At 35.9% G+C, this 22,367-nt stretch overlaps 3 protein-coding genes across 6 annotated transcripts; 1 reads left to right on the top strand and 2 right to left on the bottom strand.

Annotated features, from left to right (window-relative positions):
- Window positions 1–4,699: 4,699 nt before the first annotated feature.
- On the top strand, window positions 4,700–9,398 carry LOC144555957 (protein NETWORKED 2C-like). The gene is made up of 4 exons (XM_078304411.1): window positions 4,700–5,024; window positions 5,588–5,911; window positions 6,304–8,785; window positions 9,039–9,398. Exons 1-3 carry the CDS (start codon window positions 4,931–4,933, stop codon window positions 8,769–8,771), a joined length of 2,886 nt encoding a protein of 961 aa, XP_078160537.1. The 5' UTR covers window positions 4,700–4,930; the 3' UTR covers window positions 8,772–8,785; window positions 9,039–9,398.
- A 1,473-nt stretch (window positions 9,399–10,871) lies between these two features.
- LOC144555950 (valine-tRNA ligase) lies at window positions 10,872–13,692 on the bottom strand. 4 transcript variants are annotated; one of them, XM_078304398.1, is made up of 4 exons: window positions 13,474–13,692; window positions 12,926–13,097; window positions 11,652–11,841; window positions 10,872–11,279 (listed from the first exon to the last, which is right to left on the bottom strand). In XM_078304398.1, the coding sequence occupies exons 1-4, from the start codon at window positions 13,569–13,571 to the stop codon at window positions 11,044–11,046; spliced, it is 696 nt and encodes a 231-aa protein (XP_078160524.1). In that variant the 5' UTR covers window positions 13,572–13,692; the 3' UTR covers window positions 10,872–11,043. The 4 variants fall into 4 exon arrangements, with proteins under 4 accessions (XP_078160524.1, XP_078160525.1, XP_078160526.1 ...); XM_078304399.1 differs by having other exon boundaries at window positions 10,872–11,276; XM_078304400.1 differs by having other exon boundaries at window positions 12,926–13,101; window positions 13,484–13,692.
- Window positions 13,693–14,375: 683 nt separating this feature from the next.
- On the bottom strand, window positions 14,376–16,197 carry ALS3 (aluminum sensitive 3). The gene is made up of 3 exons (XM_078304587.1): window positions 15,789–16,197; window positions 15,307–15,552; window positions 14,376–14,873 (listed from the first exon to the last, which is right to left on the bottom strand). Exons 1-3 carry the CDS (start codon window positions 16,077–16,079, stop codon window positions 14,559–14,561), a joined length of 852 nt encoding a protein of 283 aa, XP_078160713.1. The 5' UTR covers window positions 16,080–16,197; the 3' UTR covers window positions 14,376–14,558.
- Window positions 16,198–22,367: the final 6,170 nt, after the last annotated feature.

Raw genomic sequence — 22,367 nt, 5'->3', positions numbered from 1 at the left:
AAAGTTCCTTTAAAAAAAAAATAAGAGCATGTGTACGGCTAAAAGAAGGCCGTTGCAATATGTGAATTGTGAACTGTAAAGCAATTCATAACGGTCTTTGTTGTCTTTTTCTACGTGCAAGGCACTCAGCTGGCAGTCTGGCACACAACTCGAATTCGTATCCTCTGAGATATCTCAAACTTTGCGTGACTTTATGGAAAATCCCAACCATTTAAATACGTTCTGCACGAATCTCAAAGCACACATAATACTGACCCCTACATCACTCCCAAATAGGGACCGGACACGTCGGTCACGCAAAAGTTGAGATATACGCACTCCACACAACTCCCCCACTTCCTCGGTGATTCATGCGCTCCATGGACACGTTTCAGCAATAAAAAGATAGAAAACTATGTTCACTCCTGTATTTTTCTAATATGATGGTAGAAAACTTAAAAAGCATGCTTTTATATTTGATGCTAATAAAAATTTAAAATTTTACTTGTTTAGATAGAATCCCGTAATTCACAATTCTTAACAACAAGACTCGAGTCCGTCCATTATATTTGATTTTAATTATTAAAATTAATTAAATTGTCCGGGCCGAAATATATTTTACGATCCTAAATTCCTAATTCACAATTCTTACCAAAACAAGATTACAAGACTCAAGTCAGTCCACGCTTCAGTAATCCACAAACCACAATCTTCCTCGTCGAAAAATATTTTACGATCTTAATCCAGTAATTAATCCACGATTTTTAACAAACAAGACTCAAGCCAGTCCATTTTGTTGTATATTTTGTTGCTCCGTTTTAGTTAATTTAACTAATGAGTTAACACTTCAGCTATAATTATAATTATTTAATCCAATACTTTTCTATTTTCTGCATATATGAAATTGCTATCTTTTACATAACATACATTTCTTCGGAATTTTTTAATCACACTTTAGTTTTTTTTTCGGGGGGGGGGGGGGATTTCTAGTGTACCCTTACAAACTTTTAAATAGCCAATTTGTCATAAAAACACCGTAATATTCAATATCCTATAAAAATATCTTTTTTTGTAATCTATCCCTTTTTATTTAATTATTTTAAATTTTAAATTGACAAATATACTATTTAATTTGTTTTTTTAGTAAAAACTATACTATGTAATCTAAAACCTATCCATCTTCTTCACCGTATGTACCAAGTTTGAAGCATCTCTAATACAATTAGTGCGCTATATCCCCTATCTTGAGGAATGCGTATCCTCTGCATTAACTAAAAAAAAAATCTTTTGAGTTAATAAATCTCAACTGTCGGGGCTGAGATTTCATAGCGGGGCTGATATTACAGATCTTCTTGGGATCCCCAGTGAATCACTAGGACTGGATAACAGTCCACCTTCTTCTCTTCTTCTTTTTTCCTTAAATAGTGCAAGAAGGGTGTGACTGAACAGATTTATATTGTCATTTCTTAAGTAATGATCTGATCATCATATCGAAACTTTAAATACACGCATTCTAAAAACAAAGAAAGTTAGAAAAAAGTAAAGGAGTTGTCAGTTGACACTAGTGTTAGTTTTTATTTTATTATGTAACATATGTTATTATTGTGTATCAATTTTATTTACAAAATTAATGAAAATGCATTTGAATTTTTGATGAAAAATATTCAAATTGCTATTTATAAAATATACTGGTTCCAAAGGTTGCCTCAAAGTTATTAAATTATTCTTTTCTTATTTGGACGTACCCCGTCATGTAAACTGTGTTCACTTATTTTACTGAAAGAGAGAAGTAAAAGAAAACGTCTAAGGTCTCCATCATCACGTATGAGGAAAACCACTCAAGATCAGTATTTACGCTTCTGCCTAACGATGTCGTCACTTCATAACTGTAAGATTTCAATTAGTTTGCTATTTTATTTTAGATTTACTGATTCTTGATTGTTTGTGTTCTAATTACAAAACACGTTATGATTTTATAATAGCTATCAACTAGCACTTCGAATGACAGTTGTTTGTCAATCTGTTCATGTGAATACCGGTAGAGACATAACTGCTGTTGTTGCATATATTTGACTCGAGAACGGAGAAGAAAGTCACTGCTCCTCGAAGATCTTTGCTGCGCGTTTAATGATAAACTATTTTAAAATTAATTATACACATAGATTCTGCTTTAAATATGAACAACTGACTGAATTAAATTAAGGAACCAAATCTCCTGCCCCCTGGGGTGCAGAAAATTCCTGCCCCCAGAGTCACTGCGAGGTGGGCCCGGTTATTGTTAAAGGGTTTAGGGTTAAAGTGGTTTTGGATTTAGGATTATATGGGGATCCACTCTGCAGTGACTCTGGGAGCATGAATTTCCTGTCCCCGGGGCGGCAGACGATTCGGTTCCTTAAATTAAATTATTACACCTTTATTCTACCCGAATTCCAACAACTAAGATATAAAAAAATTTGAGTAGTTGAGTTGACAAATGTTACATGACATGACAAAAGTAAACCTTTAAAATCTTGTATGAAGGTAAAATGTTAGAAATTTTATTGATAAACTTATGCATAAATTTATATGCTCAACTTCTATCACTTATTAAGAAGCAAAATAAGATTAGCATTGACAATTTTCAAAGTTCATCAAATAATCCTATCAAAATTCAATTCGATAAAAAAAAAAACAATAGAAGACTAATGTTGAATCGCAGAATGCATTCATGGTCGAATCAAAACAAAGAGATTAACAAGTGGCGTAAAATAACAGCATGTCTTCGTCAAACGAATGAGTTACCGTTAAACGATTAATTAATATGTGACTGATTAATCAAAATTTTGTAAATAATTTTGTATTTTTATTAAAATTATGTGTACATACTTGTAATTATTAAAAATAATTAATTTTACTTATCAAACTTATCAAATAAACTTATTTAACATAGTTTCATTATTAATTAATAAAATTTTATAAAATTATAATTTAGAAAAACTAAAATAAGTCAAGGAAAAGTATAATAAAAATAACAAATAAATACATAAAAAAGAATAATAAAAATGACCAACTAATTAACCTTATAAATAGAAAACGAACAATTTATAACGGTTTAGTCACCGTCAACGACTAATAAGCTGATTAGTCCAACTAAACAACCATTTTTTACAACAATGCAATCAACTAATTAAGTAAATAAATAATTTTTAACCTATTAAAATGAAAAATTATAATATCTCAATCACGAATTGTGAAATAAAACTCATAATAATTTTTTGAACCGGACGACTCATTGGTTGGACCAATGAACCGTTGACTTGAAGATTTATTGGGTCAATGTCCAGTCTGATTCTGATAACATTAAATAAAAGTATAAGGATTACTTTATTAGGAAAAGATTCAAAAAAGAGAGGGAACGCAAATTTGGAAATAACATTAATTTTTTTCATAACAATCCCTTAACATTAATTAAATCATTCATTCATTTTGTTACTAAAGACACTAAACCAAATAAAATTATATTCTAAAACGGAAAGAGAAGAGTGAGTCTATGGTACTATGCATATCACGGGTTGTTATCATGCTACGGCTCTATATTTGAGTTTTTAAATTTTAACGGCCGATCCGAACCGTTCATCTTGTTCTCCATATTAATATGTGTTTGGAGACCAAATTTTACATTTTTTGAAATTTTTTTACTACTTTTTTAGATATTTAGAAAATCACTTGATCTGAAAATTCTGGACCATTCAAAAACAGTGATTTTCAATAAATCTAAACAAATAGTAAAAAAATTTCAAAAAATATAAAATTTGGTCTCCAAACACATATTAATATGGAGAACAAGATGAACGGTTCGGATCGACCGTTAGGATTTGAAAACTCGAATATAGAGCCGTAGCACGGTGCCAAATCGTAATATGCATATACCATAGACTCACTCGAAAGAGAATCTTATAATAATATATTAGCACCTTAAGAGGGGCTGTCTCCAATCTCCACCTTGCAATCGCTAATTAAATAATAGTATGCTCTATTATCATTAGATATTTGGAATCGCTATTTTCAGGACTTGTTTTAAAATATTCTGGGCACAATTCATTTTTTTTTTATCTTTATACCACTTTGCCCCTAATTAATATTTTCCTGATAATTTTTTGTTTTAAACTTGATTAATTGTTTTCAAAGATAACTATCTATTTAATAGGATAGATGCCCAGCGGTTTAGCCCCATTTTTATGGAAATAAGAAAATTGTGTTCTTTTTTTTTTCAAATTTAATTTTCTATGATATTCATATGGTATTCATATGATGTTAACTATATATAATCTATCATGAAAACTAATATAATAGTATCAAATAATTCAAAAATCTTCATATCATACAAATCATCATGCACTTGCGTAGAATGTGCATAAGAGATTTACTAAATCTATTAACTTTCTCAATTTATAGTAAGGATTTAATTAGAGATAAAAATAAGAAAAAATTTATTAAGAATAAAACCGACATTAAAAATAATAGCCCTCAATATTAGAAATGAAGATGTCAAAATAGCACCGCCCACCCGTAGATATTAGGATGAATGAAAAGGAAAGTTCGAGAGAGGAGTAGAATAAAACTATGCGTATATCATTAAAATCTACACCGAGTCCAGGGCGTACAGTTACCGTGTGATGCCACCCGAGCTGCCCAGCCTAGGTTGACAAAAGGAGCTGATAGCCAGATACAATTCGTGCCCCCTTTTCTTTCCTTTTTCATTTTATTTTCCCTTTTCAAAAGTAAAGTATTTTCTTTTTCGTTTTTCGTTTTTCGTTTTTCGTTTTCAACCTTGCGTCTTGGACATGCTTTTCTTTCCGCCTTTCTAGTCGAATCTTCATCGTACTCCCCGTTCCTCATTCTCGCTGCTTCATGACCCATCTCTAGGATCAATTTCAAAAAGGGTGAGTGCGAGAGAAAGAGAGGCGGAGAGATGTTGCAACGAGCGGCGAGTAATGCGTACTCTTGGTGGTGGGCCAGTCGGATTAGGACGAACCAGTCGAAATGGCTCGACGGAAATCTTCAAGGTCTATCTTTCTCCTTCAAATTCGATTTTTTAAGTCGTGCCTTTTATTTGAATTTTCATTTTCATAATTTTTAGTTTTTGGATTAAGATTCAGCACTTACAATTAGAATTAAAAATTCTGATCAATGTTTGCTTAACATGTGTTGATTTGGTATTTGCAACTTGAATTTGAGAATTGGTAGAGAGCCTCAATTCCAGAGATATTAACATTTTGTGAATTTTTGTGGATCATGATATCCAAGTGATCGTTTAAGTTGCTGCCACATGTGCAACTGTAGCTATATAAACGGTGAGTATGGTGCAGTTTGCCTGATAGTTTGTATAAATAGAAAGGAAAATAATTGATGGAAGGGCTTGGTTGCAACAAGTTCAACAGTCAAGAGGGTTCATCTAAACTAAATGTTCTAGGGACCAAAAACTGAACCAAGCACTAGAGTTCAGAGGTCCAAATCAGATTTTCCTCAATCACTAACCAGAACTATTGACTTAAATAGTACGTAAGGCCCAAATAAGTAAAGCAATTTTTCTCATAGCTTGATCAAAATACAAATTATGTTGTACCAGAGATGAATGATCGGGTGACAGTAATTTTAAAGCTCCTTGGTGAAGAGGCTGACTCGTTTGCGAAGAGAGCAGAGATGTACTACAAGAGGCGGCCTGAGGTGATAAGCAACGTTGAGGAGGCATACCGAGCATATCGGGCCTTGGCTGAGCGGTATGACCATGTCTCAGGGGAGCTCCACAAGGCAAACCACACCATTGCAGCCGCCTTCCCGGAGCAGATCCAATACGCAATGTTGGAAGATGATGACGAAGATGACTCTGAGCATGCACCTAAGGCCATAACACCAATCGACCCCTCCAAGATTCGAAAATCGACTGTTGAAGGTATGTAGTCTAACCAGGGTTTTGGTCGGTGTGGATCTAGTTTCACTGTTGGTAACGTACTAACTTGGTATGAGTTTGTATCACTGGGATGTGGATTTGGTCAAGTTATGACCGGTATTCCTTATATTGTACATGCTGGGTCACCACAAAACAGTAGAGACTTGAATCTGCATAGAGCAGGTGGTATTGCACCATGGATTTGGTAGTGGACCAACTGGTATCACTTTCAGTCATGAGGATAAAGGTACTGTATGCTATGCTTTATGCATACTATATTACTATTGCAGCCTTCAATGACCAATTTCAGATTTTGATAAGCTCTCTATATCTAGTGCATTATCAAGTATTGAGCTATAGCTACAGCTTGAGTTTATTGTTCTCGACATGATCAGGTTTATTGAAGAAGAAAAAGAGGGACAAGGAGAAAGAGAAAAGAAAACCCAAATCTAACCTGAAATTAAGCATAGAGAAAGCACAAGCAGAAATAGACCGCCTCCAGAAAGCCATTCTTGTGCTCCAGACCGAGAAGGAGTTCATTAAATCCTCCTACGAGAGTGGCATTGCCAAGTACTGGGAGATTGAGAAACAGATGGTGGAGATGCAAGAGGAGGTCTGCTCATTGCAAGACCAGTCAGGGGCAACTGGCACAGTTATTGAGGATGAGGAAGCACGTGCACTGATGACTGCCACAGCCTTGAAATCTTGTGAGGAGGCTATTGTGCGGTTGAAGGAGCAGCAAAAAGAGTCAGCCGAGCAGGCTCGGGTTGAGTCCGAGCGGATTCAAGTTGCTATCGAGAAGTTGAAGTCTATTAAGGCCGAGTCAAATGAGCCTGCTCAAAATCAAGAGTTGACCGAGTCAACCGAGCCAATTAAGATTTTTGATGAGGCAGAGGGGATTAAGGTTCAGCAGCAAGACCAACTTGATGTGATATGTGAGAAGGTCAAGCAGCACTTTGAGATGAATCCAGAAACCTCTGTGGAGGAAATTGCTAACAAGATAGATGAGCTTGTGTGTAAGGTGATTGAGCTTGAGATGACGGTTTCGTCCTTGAATACTCGGATCAATCACTTGAGTGCTGAGAATGGAGAGTTGGAGAAGCACTTGAAGAAATTAGATGAGGAGAAGACAGGGCTGTTTAATGGCTCAAATGATTTAAATATAAAACTGAAGGAAGCAGAAAAGGAGTTAAAAAGTGTGAAGGATTTGGAAAAAAGTGTCAAAGAAGAAGAGAGGGCCGTTGCAAATGGGTTTACTGAGGTGGTGAACTGTTTGCGAAATGTTTCCAAGAAGTTCGAGACTGGAGAGGGGAAAGAGACAAATGTAAGTTCGAAAGAAAACATGGTCGATTTTGTTCAATCTGAGCCTGCTTATGAAAAGAACTCATTTGACGAAAAGGATCAAAAAGTTGGTCCAGCCAGTGGACCGACAGTGGGTGATGCTGCCAGTTCATCAGTAATTGGTGAAGAAGATGTGAAAGAGATTGTGGAAGTTCATGAAATTAAAGAAGAGTTGGTGAAAGATCAAACAGTTGAAAGTCTAGAAGAGGAGAAAGTTGAGGAAAGAGAATCAAAAGAAAATGCACTTCAAATTTTGGAACACAATGCCACTAAGATCATGGGTAAAGAAGAAGACGAGGTCAGAGATGAAAAAGAGCCAAAAATGACCGAGGACAAAGGAGAGATCTTTTCACAAAATGGTGAGATCGTTGAGATAGATTCGTTAAAAGCCAGTAAAAATAAGTACAGAAGAGGAATATCTTTACAACAAGGTGAGGAGCAATATGCACCTTTGACAGAAACAGTACCCAATTTCAGAGGAGAAGAGAAAGATGGTGCACTGAGCTGGCAGGAGTTGTTATTAGATGGGCTCGAAGGTAGAGATAAAATTTTACTGGCTGACTACACTGCAATCCTTAAAAGTTACAAGGAGACAACGAAGAGGCTCAATGAGGTAGAAAAGAGAAATCAAGAGCAGTTTAGCGAGATGGCAAGGTTAGTTCAGGAATTACGGAAAGATAATGCCTTGAAGGATGAAGAGATTCGGTCTTTAATGCAGTTATTGAGCTCCTTTAAAATGAACTCCAGTGGCAGTGATGTGGTTGCTGATGGGTCCAGTGCAATATTTGAGACAGAAAATCTAGAGCGAAAAAATGATTCATCAATTGAAGAGAAACTGCAAGTAGACATTGATTCGATGTTTGAAGAGAATTTCAAATTCATGCTAAGAATTAGCGCTTCCTTGAATTGCACGCAAGAATTTGAAACCAGATACAAGAAAATAGAATCTGAGTTAAAGAAAGCAGCAGACAAGTGCAAGGAGGATTCAAGTAAAGGTTCCTTACCAGATTCAGATGCAAAATCAAAACCCGAAACAACTGAAAAAAGACTGAGGGATTTAAAGACCGAACTTGATGTGTGGCTAGAACAAATCACATTGCTCAAACAGGAACTACAAGGCAGGGTTTCATCCCTTACCGGTATGCGAGATGAGATAAGTGAGGCAGTACGCAGTAGCACTGCTATTGATGGGTCCCGCTTGTCAGTATTTCAAGGCGAGGTGCTTGGGTTGCAATTGGGGAGTGACAAGGCTGAAATTGAGTTGCGTGCAGGTCTAGATGTTGTAAGTGGCATACGGATTAAAGTGGATAGTGAGCTGTGTAAGATTAAAGAGAGCTTTGAGTTGCCAAGGTCTGAAAGCGAGCGTAATACTAAGTGGGAACACTTCAAGCAACACCCGAGTAAAAGCCGGGTCCCACTCAGAAACTTTCTTTTCGGGCCGAAACCCAAACCTAAGAAAAAGCCCTCATTTTTTGCCTGTATTAATCCTGTGTTCCAGAAGCAGTATAGTGACCGGGAATGATTCAAAATTATTAGGTACTTTCCTTCTTGATTAGTTGTTTTGTTTTATCTTCTAAATAAATATATGGTCAGGAGGCAGGGGCTTTACAGAAAAAACGTTGTTCTCATGTCCATAAATGGTGTTATAAACTTTTTGTAATATTGTGACATGTTTTGTTAAATTGGATTGTCTAAATAGCAGCTCCCTGGATATGTAGAATACAACTGATCTTTATTGTATATCCAAGAGTGAGCTTGATTTGACTAACATATAACTGAAATTTTGTAGGTTCTGCATTCATAGAAGACAAAGGTGACGAGTGTGAATAAAGATGAGGTGAATTAATGATGGTGGATATCTGAGTCCAGTATTTAAGTCGGCTCAGTTCGTCTACAAAGCCACAGAGATTTGTTTGATATTTATTTTTGGTTTTTTTTTTTTTGGAATGTAAATATTCTTGTATTTTCTATTATCTTTCAAAGATAAAATTCAAATTCATACTAAATCGATTGATTTTAGTGAAGTTTTCAATAAAAGAGTTTGTAATGAGATCTGTGTTACCGGCTATCTGATGTCTATGTCAATTATTGATTACAATGTTATTATACATCTGGTTGTGAACTTGTGATTTGATCATCTTATGTGCTACTTGTTTTCTATTTGAACATAGTGTCTTCGATTATATGCAGGGCAGCAGTACGTAGATTCTACAATTAGTTTGGGAACTTGCAATGCTAGATTTAAAACTGAGTATAAAGGCTATAATTACTTTACTCGTGGAAATAAATTATGAAATTAATCCTATCTCATCAACAAAAATTAAATAAAAACATTTTGGATTTTTTTTTTTAAAAAAAAAAAAAAAAAAAAAAACCTTGGTAGAAGCTGCGAAGTTGGATTCATTGATACCAGTTCGCGCTCAACTACGCTCTAGACCACAGCTAAACGTGTTCTATTAACGCCAGCCTTGCGAGGCCACACGAGATGTTCTAATAAATTTCTTTGTTAAATTTTATTCAATAAAAAATGAAAAACGCATGTTGTTTTCTACAATAACAACGATTTAAGAGGTAAAACATTACAAACATATCAATATCTTCAATTTATACCAGTGTTTTAAATAGCTAGTTATAGTTTTTTCGGACCATAAATGCTAAGCTATGAGATAAAAGTGCGCTAATTCAACTACGACTGCTATAGCTGTAATAGCGCATGTTGTTTTCTACAAGAACAACGATTTAAGAGGTACATTACAAACATATTAATATCTTCAATCTATACTAGTGTTCTAAATAGCTAGAGCTATAGCTGCACTATAGCTTTTTTGGACCATAAACACTAAGTTATAGCTGTAACACAGCCGACCGCTATTAACGCTATGCGCTATTACTACCTCTATGCTACATGGGTTTATTTTTGCAATTTACATGAGTTTCTGTGCTTGTGTTCCTATTTCTAATGCTACATGATCTGCTGTGATAAGTATGCTAAATTCAACTATGTGCTTCTATTCTTATTTGTGATTTAGTCTCTCATTTTAGAATCGGAAAATATTCAAATATTAATTATTTTTTTTACTTGCTCTTTGTCTAGTATTCACTTGTAAAATTATTGTTGTTCGTTTTAATTGAAAGTTGATTTTGATTATTATAATATATTAAATGTTCAAATAAGTATACTGTCTTCATTTCACTTGTAAAATCAATTGCTTTTCATCTATTATTATATGTAATATTATGAAATATGAACTATTAAATAATGTTACTTTCTAGATCTTTTTTTTTCTTTCTATTTGCATGATAGAAAAAAAAAAGTATAGACTTAGATTAGTTATCATTTAGACACTTCAATTCTCCAATATTGATTATTTGATAATTAGTAAAAATATAGAATATAAATTTTGAAAAAAAAAAAAAACGTTATGTATGATAACTTTTGCTATAACTATGCTATTCGCAATAACTTTTTTTTTAATCTCCGCACTGTGCTGCTATAATCGCTATTTAAAACTTTGATTTATACAGTTGTTAGGATCCTTTTGACCTGAGAGGATACGTTTCTTTGACAGTGGCATTGTGGTTAACACTACCAGAAATAACTATCCGAATAGAACTATAGAAATTAGCAAGTAAAGTCTTCTCTACATTACACAGGCTAAAGCTAATCCAAAATATTATGTAGTTCTGGTGTCAAAACTTTCAAAGGGGAAAAAAAAGAAAGACAAAAGGGATGATTCCAAAATCTATACATGGCCAGAAAAGTTGGAGGAGATCTATATAATAATTTATACATTTCAAATCACATGGCCAAGTGCTATTTCATCTTCTATTTCATCATTTTCTTCAAAGAGCTGGAGAAACCGAAGCTGGTCCTGTTCTCGTTTCCTTCTTTGCCAGTATTTATATACATATACTGCAGCAATAACAGTCAAACTAGAAGCCAGAAGAGATACTACCACCACCATTGCTACATTCTTTTTCTTCTTAGGCTCTCCTCTGTCCGGCGCTGTTGTAGAATTATGGGAACCTGCTTCAACACAAACCATATTGTCTATTAAATTAACTTGCCTCTTTGCTCATCAATCTTTTGCAAGGACCTCAAGGAATAGCTCTTAGATGTTAATTATTTAGTATTTACTAAAATTGCTGTCAGGTGTTATTTATAATCAAATAGTTGGTAATGAATAATTGGGGCCTATAAGTAATGCATGCTCAGAAATTAGGCACGGAACGAATTTGATCATGCAACCTCAAAGGAACTTGTAGTGCCAAATAAATCCCTGTTAAATTGCTAATTTTGGAACTGCCCAAAAGAACAACTGTGCATATATGACTTAACAACACGTTTATCTTATTCTAGAACAAAAAATTGCATCAATGAAGAAAAGGAAAACGTGCTCACCAGAGCCACCACCACAATCTGAGCATATAAAGGTGGCATTGAATTCCTTCTCCTTAATATGGATATATTTTCCTTTTACAAAATCATCAGAGCACATCTCCCATTCATCAAACACATCGTCAGATTTGAAGGTATCCTGTTCATAAATGCCACACCTCTTGCACTTCTTCTCTGGTAGCTCTGTCAGTGGCTGACAGTATTTATAACACGGTGTGTTATTTTATATCGGAACATGTAATCGCAGCTACTTTGGAACAAACACTTGTTTTCAGTACTGCTACTAAACCAAACAGCATATACCAGATCTTGATTATGCATTATTCAATTAAGCCTAAACTATTGAACTTGATCCAAGCCAACCCCTGGATTTTTTTGTGTTCAATTAAGCCCCACAACTATTGTCTTTGGTTCTGTCTAGCCCCTGTGCCTATTTGAGCTATGGACTCTTATATTAAGTCAACTGATTTGGTGTCATCAGCAATGAATCAGGCATTTACGTTGCATTCTAACGAATGATTTAATCAAATAAAGGTCTCCCAGAAAATAAAATAAAGAACAAAAGTTCAGAACATATTGTCCCCCTCTTCATCTCTTCCAGTCCTCTTAATCTCACAATTGCACAATAACCTTTTCGCATTTTACCTCTTTTTGTGAAGCCAGCACATTACAAAAATATTTTTTTCTTGGAAAGTATGTAATGAAAATTTAATTCAGATTCATGCCATGTAATGTCCAATTGCCACGTTAATGGAGCTAATGATGTTAACAGCTTAATAACAGGACTACAATAAACCAAAGACGATAATCAAGGGACACAAGTAAACAAAAAGAAAAAGAAGTACGGAGACTTGATTGAATCAGGTTTAAATTTTAATAGTTCGGGGGTCAGAAATAAACTTTTCTCAAAAATTATAAAAACTTCAATTGCCACTGCAGACTTTAGTCCAATTTAGTTTCAATTCAATGGTGCAGCATTAAACATGCAGAAAAGACTTAAAAAGGCTTATGATCAAGTCTAGCATGAGGGACTTGAAAATACATGCATGCGGGGCCATGGGCACATTATGTCGTACACCATTCAAGATATACTGCTCCATACTGGTACCATCACCATGTTACGAAAAAAATTGCTATTCTATCCTCTAGTTTGAGCTAGATGTGGTAAAAAAACTAAAATCACAGTAAAATCATGGTACCTATAAAAATGCTATAAGGCACTTAACATAGTAATATGCTTTGTCAATGACTAAAAAAATAAATAAATGACAACTAACCTGCCAAGATTCTTGACCCTTGAAACTGTACAAGAAATCAGTTGCCTTCACATCAGGCAATATAGTCTTGTTTTCTCCTTTACAACTGAAGTATACAATCGGTTTTGAAGGCAGCCACTCGTGCGCATTAAATATCTCAATTGAACCAAGTGTGACCAGTCTCGATGAAATACTTCCTACCAAAATATTTAAAAAAGAATGAAAATCAATATAGAAGCTCAGAGGTGACATTTTTCCGCTTGGAAACAAGAAAAATACAAAATTTATCCTGAAAAAGGGGAGTTACTTTGTGTCCCGGCGGGCTTTCTGACAGAAAATTGGATACCTCCAGATATTGTATTCAATTTGATTTTAATATATAATCATATCTGGGTGAGCTGAAGCTAATCATTCAATTTCATGTCCATTGATTGAAAGTCCAAAAGCTTCTTAACAAGAACATGCTACAACTTTTAAGTTAGGATACAAGAACGCTCCCATCCAACTACAACCATAATTTAGTTTTTGAATAGTCTTACAGTAATAGAGTTGATCTCATGGATATTAACAATTTCTTACCTGGAATCGAGCTAAGAAGGATGAAAGAAAGAAGAAAAAGGGGGTGAATCGAGCTTGAGGAGCAGCATAGAGATTGATTTCGCCTCATACCGATAAAGAAAGCAAAGATATTACTGAACAGATTGAAGGATCGGATCGAAAGAGAGAAGCGGAGAGGCAAGGAGGGAGAGTTTTTTTATTTTTTTGCAATTCAAAGAAGTATTCTACAAATACACAAGAATCTTATGTTAGCGTCAATTATACTTCTGAGCTCTCCAGGGTCAATGGTCGAATCAGTAATTTTCCGGGCAAAGATTTCAACAGAGTTGTTATAGCTTCAAGCAGCGCGAAGACTACAGAATCAAAACAGAACTGCGTATGGTTGTGGCGCTGCATGAAGCGAAAACTACTCTGTTAAAATCATTGCCCAATTTTCCCGACCGACTTGCGGTTTGTAGCGGATCCGATGGACCCAAACTCATATAAATCCGTGTTTCACTGAGAAAACTTCTAATATAAGTCCGAGAAAACATAGGCCCTAGAACTAAAGCCCAAAAAAAATGATAAAATATTTATGGCCTATAAATTAAAATAGGACATTACAGATAGGTTTTCTCGGGCTTTTAATTTATCAGCCATAGAATTAAAGCCCAAAAAGAGATCCTCAAGAATTTAGTTTGTTATGATCTCAAACAGGATTTAACTACTTAACACAATCAAAGAGCGGAGACGTCAATATCTCGTTTCTGATTGTCAACAAAACAGGAATAAATTCTATGGTCGATAACTTACTAAAATAGATTTTCTCGGGCTTTGATTGTGTTTTAGTAGTAAATTCCTGTTTTTTCTCAGGCTGTGATTGTGTTTTGCGATTTCTGTTTGAGACCATCAGAATTCACAAGCTAAATTTCACTATAAAAGATTATACAACTTAGCATTAACCCATAAAAGAAAATAAAGTGATTAATAATCAATACAGATTAGTAAGCTCACAGTGCCCATCCTCTGAAAGGAGAGAGAAATGATACAAACAGAGGTCCAACAAAATAGAAGAAAAAAACAACAGCCGAAATTGACAATAAAAGGAGCCACATAATTAATCAGCAGAAAAGACATGGTACTCCAACTGATACGCCCTGGTAAAAAAAGCCGGCCAACAGAGGTATGTACACAGTATGCTACTAACTGTCGCTGCACCAATCATCATGTACATGACCACTATCTGGAGTTGCACAGCCTCTATTGGAGAAGCCCCACCCATAATCAGACCTGTCATAGCGCCTGGTAAAGCAATTAGACCCACCGTCTTTGCACTGTCTATATTTGGAGATAAGGCAATGCTCAACGACCGTTTCACTTGTTGCAGTGTAGCCTGTCGGGGTGTGGCGCCAAGAGCGAGAGCAGTTTCAACCTGCATACATAAATTGCAACATTTTCTGTATAATTAATAGACCCAAATTGGCTCCAATCGATATTTATTGGTCTCTTTCTATTTTAGTTTTCTGTTTTACAAGGCCCATAGGTGGTCTTTTAATAGTTAGTACTAGATCTTGGTATCGATTTGCACCTACATCAATTTGACTGATTTTGACACCTTCTGTACCTTTTTTCCCTCTCTGGTTTGTTTTGTATTTACTTTGCAAAATGAAGGTAAATTCGAACTTTTTTAAGCAACTACTGCATAATTCAGGGCCAGTACAGATGCAGGAATTATTACTTGCTCAATTATTATTGTACCGTACCAATGCTGTCTACAACTAGTATACTGGCCAACATGAAATTATCATGTACTAAGTATTAAAACACAAATTAAAATAAAGAAAAAGAGGTTAATAGATACAAACCAAGTTCTTTTGGATCTTGACATCATCACGGAGCTTTTTCATGGTCACTCCAACAACTGTCATGGCATTACCAACCATCATCCCTGCTATCGGTATGATATACCTCGGTGTGAAGGGAAAAACATTTAACACCACCAGAAGAAGCATTGTGACTAAAGTTCCTGCCAAAATTGACATCCCTGCTATGTATTTTCCCCTTGGCACCTGTTTGGCTCTCTCACCCGCAGTGTATCCTGCCACTGATACCTGAAATTACATATCGATGTAACATTATAATTGTATAATTAAAAAATTTAGCAGATCGAGCTGAAGTGATAGTTAATTCATTCTGCGCGCTTGTATAAATGGTCCAGTGTCAGAATAAGTAAAGCTGAATCAAGACATTGTCATCGAACAATACATAACCAAACAAGCAGATACAAGTGATACAAAAATTATAGAAAAGAAAAATGGTTTTTCAATATTAATTATGCGCTTCATACCATAAAGAGATAAGCAAGGAGGATCCACCCGGCGTTGTTCTGAGTGAAGATGAACTGAAGCACGAAGCCGATGACAGAGAGCTGGAGAAAGGCTCTAGCCATGGCGAAGAGCATCTCCTTCTCCAGAGCGAGCTTCTGGCTGAAAGACAGAGCCATGGCCATGACCACCACCACTGTCGCCGCCGCAGGCTTCAGCATCCCCGTGAGGAATTCCTTCCAGAAGGTCGGGTCTGACGGGTCGACTTGCCCCAAAACTTCCCATGCTTGGGTCGTTGAATTCACCAGAAACATGTTTGCAAATATTTTTTTGCGGAGATGAAATTTTTTTTTGCGGAGATGTGTCCGCAAGGAATGATGGTGTTGACTTGAAACCGTGCCTTTTCAGGTTCCGCTTTTATTTTGGGAAAGAGGTCAGAATTCATATCCTCTGCATTAACTCAAAAGGGAATCTTTTGATTTAATGATATTCAACCGTTCAATTTGTGTTAAGATTCGTGCGGATTAAATCTGCACTAATATTGAAAACCCCCTTATGTTATAAGCAGTGTCGGATTGGCTCCGTTTAAAATCAGACGGTTCAGATTCATTAACTCAAAAGATTCCCTTTTGAGTTAATGCAGAGGATACGCATTCGAGAGGTCGGGGGGTAGTGTAGAAGATAATACTTTGACAGCTTCAAGTATTTAAAATTTTACATGCAGCTACTGTATAAAGTGTTTGGTACGGTTGGGTGTACAAAAACATTACTGATAAAATAAAGAGAGAATCAAATATATATAAAAAAAAAAATCGAACTGGGTTTTAAAATATTAAGTTTTATGTGGAAATCATAAGACATGACAACAATATTAAGTTTTAATTGCTTTCTCAAAAAAAGTTTTATTTGGAAACCATATGACATGTCCTTTTCTTCTGTTAAATATTGTACCCCACCTTTCTTTATATTAATTTTGTCTTTGACAGAGATAAGTTAAGAACCGAGGAAGGGCGTTTATGGGCCGGGTAGAAAAGGCCAGTGCTCAACTAATATTGGCTTGTTGTAAACTTGTAATTGTCGTTTCAATTTCATATCCATTTGTCTCCGTTTATTTCGAACTGCAGAGGGTCCAATTTCACATATGACCCTTTGGAACATGATAGTACATTTCTCACAGTCTGTTTGAACTGGAGATAAGTTCGAACATCTGTCTTTATTTCATTTTTTTTTTTTTTAAACTTGCGCAGAAGCTGCGAAGCTGTGACTTGTGAGGGGAACTGAACTTTGGATCTTTAAGCACAACTAGCATTATAGAGTTAGGCTAATATGACACTAGTGTTATATCAAACTAAATAACACTACATTTTAAATTCTTAGATCTGCTTTAAGATTCGTACTATCCGCTTTTACTGTTCAAGCACTTCATTTTGTACGAATCTTAAAGCAGATCTAAGGATTTAAGATGTGGTGTTATTTAGTTTGATATAACACTAGTGTCATATTAGCCTAACTCAGCATTATACTATCTCTCCTTCTCATAAGTTTTTATTTTGAAGGTGTCTTTGGATTCTTAGAATCTCATTTTGTCACGGGTCCGCCATTTTTATTAATATCCAACATTAAATACAAAATAACAAAATTGTCCAGATTAACTGAGTATTTATAAAAATGTCCGGACTAGTCAAAGAACAAAATTGGAACCGGCCAAAAAATAGTCGGTTGAGAATCAACTTTTTTTAGAAAATATTATGATTTATTTATTTTTTGTATTGAAATATTGGAAAATCAACTTTTTTTTTATATTTCTTTGAAAATAGATGAAATACTATATAATTTGATTTATAGAAGGACTGTAACAAATAATCCTGATCAACATTTTTCAGGCCTGCTTTTTTGAGGTTGTAAGAAAAATTAAAATATTTTTGTGTGTTATTCGAAAAAAAATAAAAATATTTTGAAGCTGAGTTATTGATCCCGGTTCAAAAGTCACTTTTAGGTAAATACATAAAATATTGCGATCCTTCTAGTATATTTAATTTTTAAAAAGTTGTATCTATCTTGAAAAAATAAAAAATGTCACACGAAATGATTGTTATTCAAAAAAAAAATCAATAGATACAACTTTTACAAATTAAATGTACTAGAAGGATCAAATTTTTTTATGTATTTACCTAGAAATGACTTTTGAACAGAGATCAATAACTCATATTCAAAGCATTTTTATTTTCTTCCAATAACACACAAAGAAATATTTTAATTTTTCTTACAACCTGAAAAATCCGATCTAAAAAATATTGATACAGGTTATTTGTTACAGTCCTAATAAATCAAATTATAGTATTCCATCTATTTTCAAAAAATATATATATATTTCTAATATTTTAATACAAAAAATAAATAAATGATAACATTTTCTAAAAAGAGAAAATTGATTCTCAACCGGCTATTTTTTGGCCGGTTCCAATTTTATTCTCAACCAATCATATTTTGACTTGTCTGGACATTTTTATAAATACTCAACTAAGCTGGACAATTTTTTTTTTTTTTAAAAGGCAAAAAAAAACTCATTTCATTTCTAAAATATAATAATTACAAAGACCAGTGTTTATCTATCCATTAGGCTGGAGTTCATTTTCCCTCCTTACAAACCAAAAATTTAGGAAAAGGTAATATAACCGCCAACTCTTGCTATTAGCAAGGCATCAAAAGTATGCTAAATTGATATCTAATCACCAAACTGCTTTCATAAAAAACCGAAACATCTCAGATAACACGATCCTAGTGCGTGAAATCATCCACTCCTTCCAATTAAAGACCTACAAACACCATTCCTTCATGCTAAAGGCAGACATTAGCAAAGCCTTTGACACAATCAAGTGGTCCTTTGTGGTCAGAGCAATGGAGGCAATCAACTTTCCACCAAATCTGATTAGGCTAATCCAAGCGTGCATGCAATTGAGTAAGGTCACAATACTGGTAAATGGAAGTGGCCAAGGTTTTCTCAAACCTACACGAGGGCTCCGTCAAGGATGCCCCTTGTCTCCTTATCTCTTCATCTTGGCCATGGAGTTTTTATCCAAACAATTTGTGATGCATCAACAACAAGGGTCTTTAAGAGGCATATCCTTGGCAAGAAGTGCCCCTGTGTTAACCCATATACTATACGCAGATGACCTCATGGTGATGGGCAGTGCTACCGCCATAGAAATCAAAGAGCTGAAGTCCATTCTTGATGTCTTTGCAAAGGCATCAGGACTTGCAATAAACCCTGAGAAGTCTACTATCTGGTTTAGTAGAGGTTGTGATGAGGATTGTCAATTAAGAGTGCTCACGGTTCTAAAGGCAAAGCTAGCAGAAGACACAGAGAAATATTTGGGTATAATGGTTACTCAAACCAACAGGCAGCAAGATGCTACTCACAATCTGTTGCTGGACCGACTTTACTCCAAGCTAGCCGGTTGGAAAATTAGCATGCTATCCTTTGCGGGGCGCCTGGCACTCCTTAAATCAGTCCTCATGTCACTACCAGTCTACTACATGACAGTAGCAGCCCTTCCAGCTAAAACAATCAAGGCGATCAATGCCGTGCTAAGAAGGTTTCTTTGGGAAAAAGTGGAGAAGGACCGTTACATCTCCTTTATAGCATGGCAAAAGATCTGCATGGATATAGAAAGTGGGGGCTTGGGAATACGGGATGTGAAACTGTTTAATCAAGCTCTCCTTCTGAAAACAGTGTGGCAGTTGGCTTCAAATTGCGATAAACTCTGGGTGAAGGTGTTCCAAGCAAAGTATTTCCCAAGGGGGGGATTTTGGGGGATTAAAAACAGAAGAGATGCAAGCCCACTGTGGTGGGTGGTGCAAGATCTCAAACACTGCTTTAAAGACCAGATATGCTGGGACATCGGGGATGGGTTGAGTATACTAGCTTTCAATCAGCCATGGTATGAGGGGTGGACCATTCAACAAATTCCCTCCAATGCTATGTGCAAGCTCACAGTGGCATCTCTGTTTGATGCAAATTCTGACAGTCGGAACAAAGAATTGATCACGGAACTCTTCGGTGCTCAAGCTCTGACAACAATTGAAGGAACTTCCATCAAACCAACCACTGAAAGTCTCACTGGAGACAAACTGATATGGACTAAGAACAAATCAGGGAGGTATTCAACGAAAGACGGATATACCCTTTTACACCAACAACAAATGATCCCACCAGTTTACAGTGAGATACAGCTTCGCGCTTGGAAGGCAATATGGAGTTGGAAGGATGTAGCACCCAGAATCAAAACCTTCCTGTGGCGGGGAGTTCATGGTGGTTTGCCGACGGCTACCGAGTTGCACAGACGCATCAGCAGTATCAGCTCCATGTGTCAACGATGCAACACAGAGAATGAGTTCTTGGCGCACATCCTGTTCTTTTGTGACTCATCCCGAGCTACCTGGTATGCATCCGATTTCAGCATAAGGTCAGACCATATACCCCTTGATTTTGCAAAAGCACTTCTGAAAATAACCCAAATCCTAAGTGAGCAACAAATTACGGAATTCTGTAACATCCTTATTCCAAGCTAAGAAACCCACACCACTTGCCATCCTCCATAGAGCAAAATCCATGAAAATAACAACCCCCACCAAAGCAACTATTTCTAAGCAAGGAACGAGGAGCGCACAACAGGCACAAATACTAAGAGGATTTGGAATTATCTTAATTGATGCATCTTGGATAACACCAGGCTATGCGGGATGGGGGGCGGCTATGTATAATGATCAGGGAACCCTCAAGCTTATTGCTTCAAGTGCATGTGAGGCCTCAGATCCCTTCCATGCAGAAACAGTTGCACTTCTTCAAGTTCTGCAATGGTGCCAGCGACACCCAAGGCCAACCGACATTCATGGGATGCATATCTATTCGGATTGCAAGACTCTGGTCAACTTAGTCAACCATAAACCGAATCACAACCTCCCATCATGGCGGGCGGCTGAGTCAGTGGCTCAATGCAAAGCAGTGATAAAGGAGATGGGGGAAGTGATTTATGTTAGATACATGAGTAGGGAGGCTCTAACACTACCCCATGAATTGGCAAATGAAGCTCGCAGAAACAGACAACGCAACACTGCAACTCAAGGAAGAATAAACATCAATGCTAGCCCATCAGGACAAGCATTAGACCCTCAATTTTTCCTTTTGCAGGAGTAGTTTTTCTAAGATATAGGTGATATAAGGCACTGTTATAGAACAGCACCTTAGCAGCATGTTGCAATATTATCTTGCTGGGTAATACTTTAATTTCCTATATTGTACTGAACAATTTTAATTTCAATCAAATATGCCTACGGGCTTTTCCTCAAAAAAAAAAAAGTATGCTAAATTTGCTAAAACTAAGCCACAAAGTTTTGGGCTAAGACTAAGTATATCTATATGACAAAATTGGTGAAGCATCTTCATTTTCCACTAAGGTAACACATCAGCAGTAGCAGCTCCTTGTTGTCCAGAGACCTCTACACCCGAGTGGAAAGGCACTAACTCCATCGGCATGTACTGGTTCAAGGGAATCGCATCTTCTATGACCGGTAGCCACTCTTCAACATAATCATTGACTTTCTTGCTCATGTTTCTTGCCCAATAAGAACAAAGAGATTTAATTAGTAAACTCATATATCTAGCACTTCTAATAGCAGAAGCATTGAAACAAACCTCATTCCTGTGTTTCCACAAACTCCAACTAAATGCACTAAGGAGAATTAAAAATCTTGTTCTAGCTATGACATCGAGAGAATAAGCAAATGCAAGTATACTATCCCAAGTTGTCCACGATTGCATTATAAATTGACTTTTTCCTAACCAAAATCAAATTTGTTGGGCTAATGTACAAGTGATAAAGAGATGGTCAATCGATTCATAGTGCAAACATAACTGACATGTGGGATCTCCAACCCACTCTTTTATGGCTAAATTGTCTTTGGTTAATATGGTATTATGCGAAACTAACCACATGAATACTCTAATTTTTGGTGGTACCGGCAAGATCCACCATATCATTGAATTTTTTGGTTGATACCCACCAAAGTTCATAATTTTATAAATCGAATGAGTTGAAAACTTCCTGAGGATTCTCATTTCTACTCAATTTTGTCGTGTGAGTAAGTGAATGAAGTGGGGCTGATTAGATGGAGTATTATTTCTGTCCATTCCTGAAAATCTATTCCTACTAATGAAGTTCTAAATTTCACTAATCGCCCTTGAAAGTGTATCACATCAGCTAAGAGAATGTTTGAGTCCACATTCTTTTAAGCTGGACAATTTTATTATTTTATATTTAATATTGGATATTAATAATAATGGCGGCAGGGTCCACTGCAAAGCAGAGCATATAAAAGAATTCGATCTTTTTCCTCAAAAAGAGAAAAAACAAATTCGACCCTTTTGTCGACTTCTTAATGATGAATGCTTAATTGTTGTGGGTCCACATGCTCAATCGCTTACAGGCTTAGAGCGGGTCGGGTTTCTGCTAAATGTTTCTCTAACTCTCTAGTGTTGTAAATAACTGTCTGTATTTGTTGGACGGATGGAGTTTTGTCAAATGATTAATCGATATATGATC

Source organism: Carex rostrata, chromosome 6 (genome assembly GCF_964058835.1).
Source record: "Carex rostrata chromosome 6, lpCarRost1.2, whole genome shotgun sequence".
Lineage (NCBI taxonomy): Eukaryota > Viridiplantae > Streptophyta > Magnoliopsida > Poales > Cyperaceae > Carex > Carex rostrata.
This window is presented reverse-complemented; position numbering and strand designations above follow the sequence as displayed.